This window comes from Branchiostoma floridae, chromosome 17 (assembly GCF_000003815.2).
Source record: "Branchiostoma floridae strain S238N-H82 chromosome 17, Bfl_VNyyK, whole genome shotgun sequence".
Taxonomy (NCBI): Eukaryota; Metazoa; Chordata; class Leptocardii; order Amphioxiformes; family Branchiostomatidae; genus Branchiostoma; species Branchiostoma floridae.
The window spans coordinates 10,073,726-10,076,196 of NC_049995.1; the positions used below are offsets into that span (position 1 = coordinate 10,073,726).

General features: G+C 40.7%; 1 protein-coding gene across 1 annotated transcript in view; it reads right to left on the reverse strand.

Moving 5' to 3' along the window:
- LOC118405051 (transmembrane protease serine 7-like) overlaps window positions 1-2,471 on the reverse strand; it is a 10,600-nt gene that overhangs the window by 6,085 nt on the left and 2,044 nt on the right. Inside the window, exons 4-7 of the mRNA XM_035804451.1 lie at window positions 1,809-2,016; window positions 1,045-1,176; window positions 703-813; window positions 167-286 (exon numbers count right to left, since the gene is read on the reverse strand). Of these exons, the coding sequence (XP_035660344.1) occupies window positions 167-286; window positions 703-813; window positions 1,045-1,176; window positions 1,809-2,016 (571 nt within the window). The remainder of the gene's footprint in view (window positions 1-166; window positions 287-702; window positions 814-1,044; window positions 1,177-1,808; window positions 2,017-2,471) is intronic.

Here is a 2,471-nt window from a genome sequence, read left to right on the forward strand (position 1 = left end):
TGTTAGTGTCCATGTGCGTCTAGCATGTGAAATAACGTGTGGAAACACACATAGACACATAAAAACAGTTACTTTCATTCTGATTATGTCAAACAATTATCTCTGTATTTTAAGTGACACAGAAAAAGACAAACATATAGCTAAAGGCTTTGAATTAAAAACGTACTCAAGCTGCCACAGTTACTCTCGTCCATGCCGTCTGCGCAGTCGTCATAACCGTCACACTCCCAGAACCCGAAGATGCAGGTACCGTCTGAACACGCGTACTCATCCTGGGCACAAGTCACTGGAAAGAGCGGAAGTACGTCAGATACTATAACGTTGTCATTTCCGCTTAGCCTATGACTATATGTATATTAGCGATTGATTACTGACACTTTAACATGACAGTCGATGAATATCATATCATATAATTCGAATATGATGCTAGATGTAAAATTATGATTAACTAGAAAGGCCGGTATTTGCCTAATTATATTAACATGCAAATAAAACGTGTAAATATATATATGTATATATACATGGAGAGATATATAGATATATATAGAGAAAGGGGGAGGGGAAGAAAGAGAGAGAGGGGTAGAGAGGTAAATACATGTAGATAGATACTACAGATAGATAGATAGATTCGCGCACGAACGCCATCCATAAAATCAAGTTAGTGGCCTAATGTATAGACGAACGAACGGGATACAAACTCACAGTCACAGCCGAACTCGTCCGAGCCACTGCTACAGTCGTGCGTTCCGTCACATTGCCACTCAGCAAAGATACAGGTTCCATCGTCACACTCGTACTGCCACGAGAAGCAACCTGTGTTTTACATAATTCATACATAATTACATGATTGAAAGATTACAACGATCCAAGGGTACATTAGCGTCCTTCGTCCGTCTGATTTTTTTTTTTTTTTTTTTTGCTTCTCAGTGAATCTGCTCCCTAGGTAAGAGGCGTGTGGTCGGGGTATGGGGGCTTAAGTGAACTTCTTCCGCAATTCTAAAAAAGGCGTGTAAAAATTGATAGAATGTATGAAAGGTCTCGTACCGCAGTTGAGTTCGTCGTCAGCTTGGCCTAACCAGAGGGGACAGTCTGCCATCTCATTGCAAACTAGATCTCTGTCGATACAACTGCCGTCGAAGACGCACTGGTGCTGGTTAGAGCTGCAGTCCTCCATCGCTGTGGAAACAGTATAAGAAGAAATGTAATACAATGAAAAAACTGCAATTATAGAATTATCTCATCAATTATGCAATACTGACCTACTTTGAAAAATTTGTATTTCACTTCGCATATCTTTGTCTGAGCTAGCTACATACTGTAAATAATGAAAATTCGTTATTCTTTTCTTGAGTTATCCTCTTTCAAACGTTTTGACAAAAATGCCCCTGCAATTCCAGAATTAGATGCTAGCGGGCCCAAACTCACGTCAGTTCTTTGCGAGCTATCTAATGCCCCAAAATCATGACCATAGCGTGTGCAGTAGGCTTTCTTTGTTCAGAGTGCCTGGTAGGGCATATCCAAAACACGAGATATCAGACTAGGAAGTTCCATTAATTTTGTAACTTAGAAAACGTAATGTTGACCTTCGAAAATCTGATCGTAACAGTTGGTTTGCCATTGGTGTTGCAAGGCCCATATATGTGGCTCTTTTATAGGCACTATCGCTACTACTTACGAGCGTCAGTGTTTTTCATTTTGTCTTGGACAAGAAGAACTGATGTCTAACTTGGTACTAATGTGGGCACTAATTAAACGAGCTCCATTGACAAGAACACTAGAATGATAATGCCTAATATTTGGACTCTTACCTGAACTCACTGTAGATGCTGAATCTACCAGCAGGTTCCCAAAAGTAGTCTCGCCTTGGACGACGTCCCCCACACTAGACTCGCTCGGTGCTGTGGTGGACATGAACCGGCTGACGTAGTCAACCATTACGCTGCCCGAGGAAAAGCCCGTAACCGTGCTGCTGTTGTAGGTATCGGCCAGGTCACTTGCCTGGTACTTTGCGTCCAGCTGTAAATTAAACACATAATAATGCTTAGTGAAATACCATACTTTGGGCCAACTCCCCAAGTCGTTATTTTAGGATTTTTTTTCCAACACAGGCTTCTTAATATATATCTTCTATAGTTAGCAGATTGAGATAATCTAAATGCGTTCTTTCAACATAAATGAGTGTTTTCAAACCTATCCTTAGTTATTGGTGACGCCTCAGGGGCGGGGTCAAATGTTTACTTTTTCAACTAGACCATGTTCGATTACTAAGTATATCCTCTGAGAACCCCAAAACTGATGCAGGCGTGCGAATAAAACATGTTTGGTCATAAATGCCTTCATTGTAAAAGCGAAGTGGCCAGGAAGGTTGAACGTATGACTGAACACAGAGAATATCGTATACCGTACAAGATATCATTTTGACCTTGGAGTATTCTATGGCATTAGTATACGTTTTCTGAAATTTTTTCTGC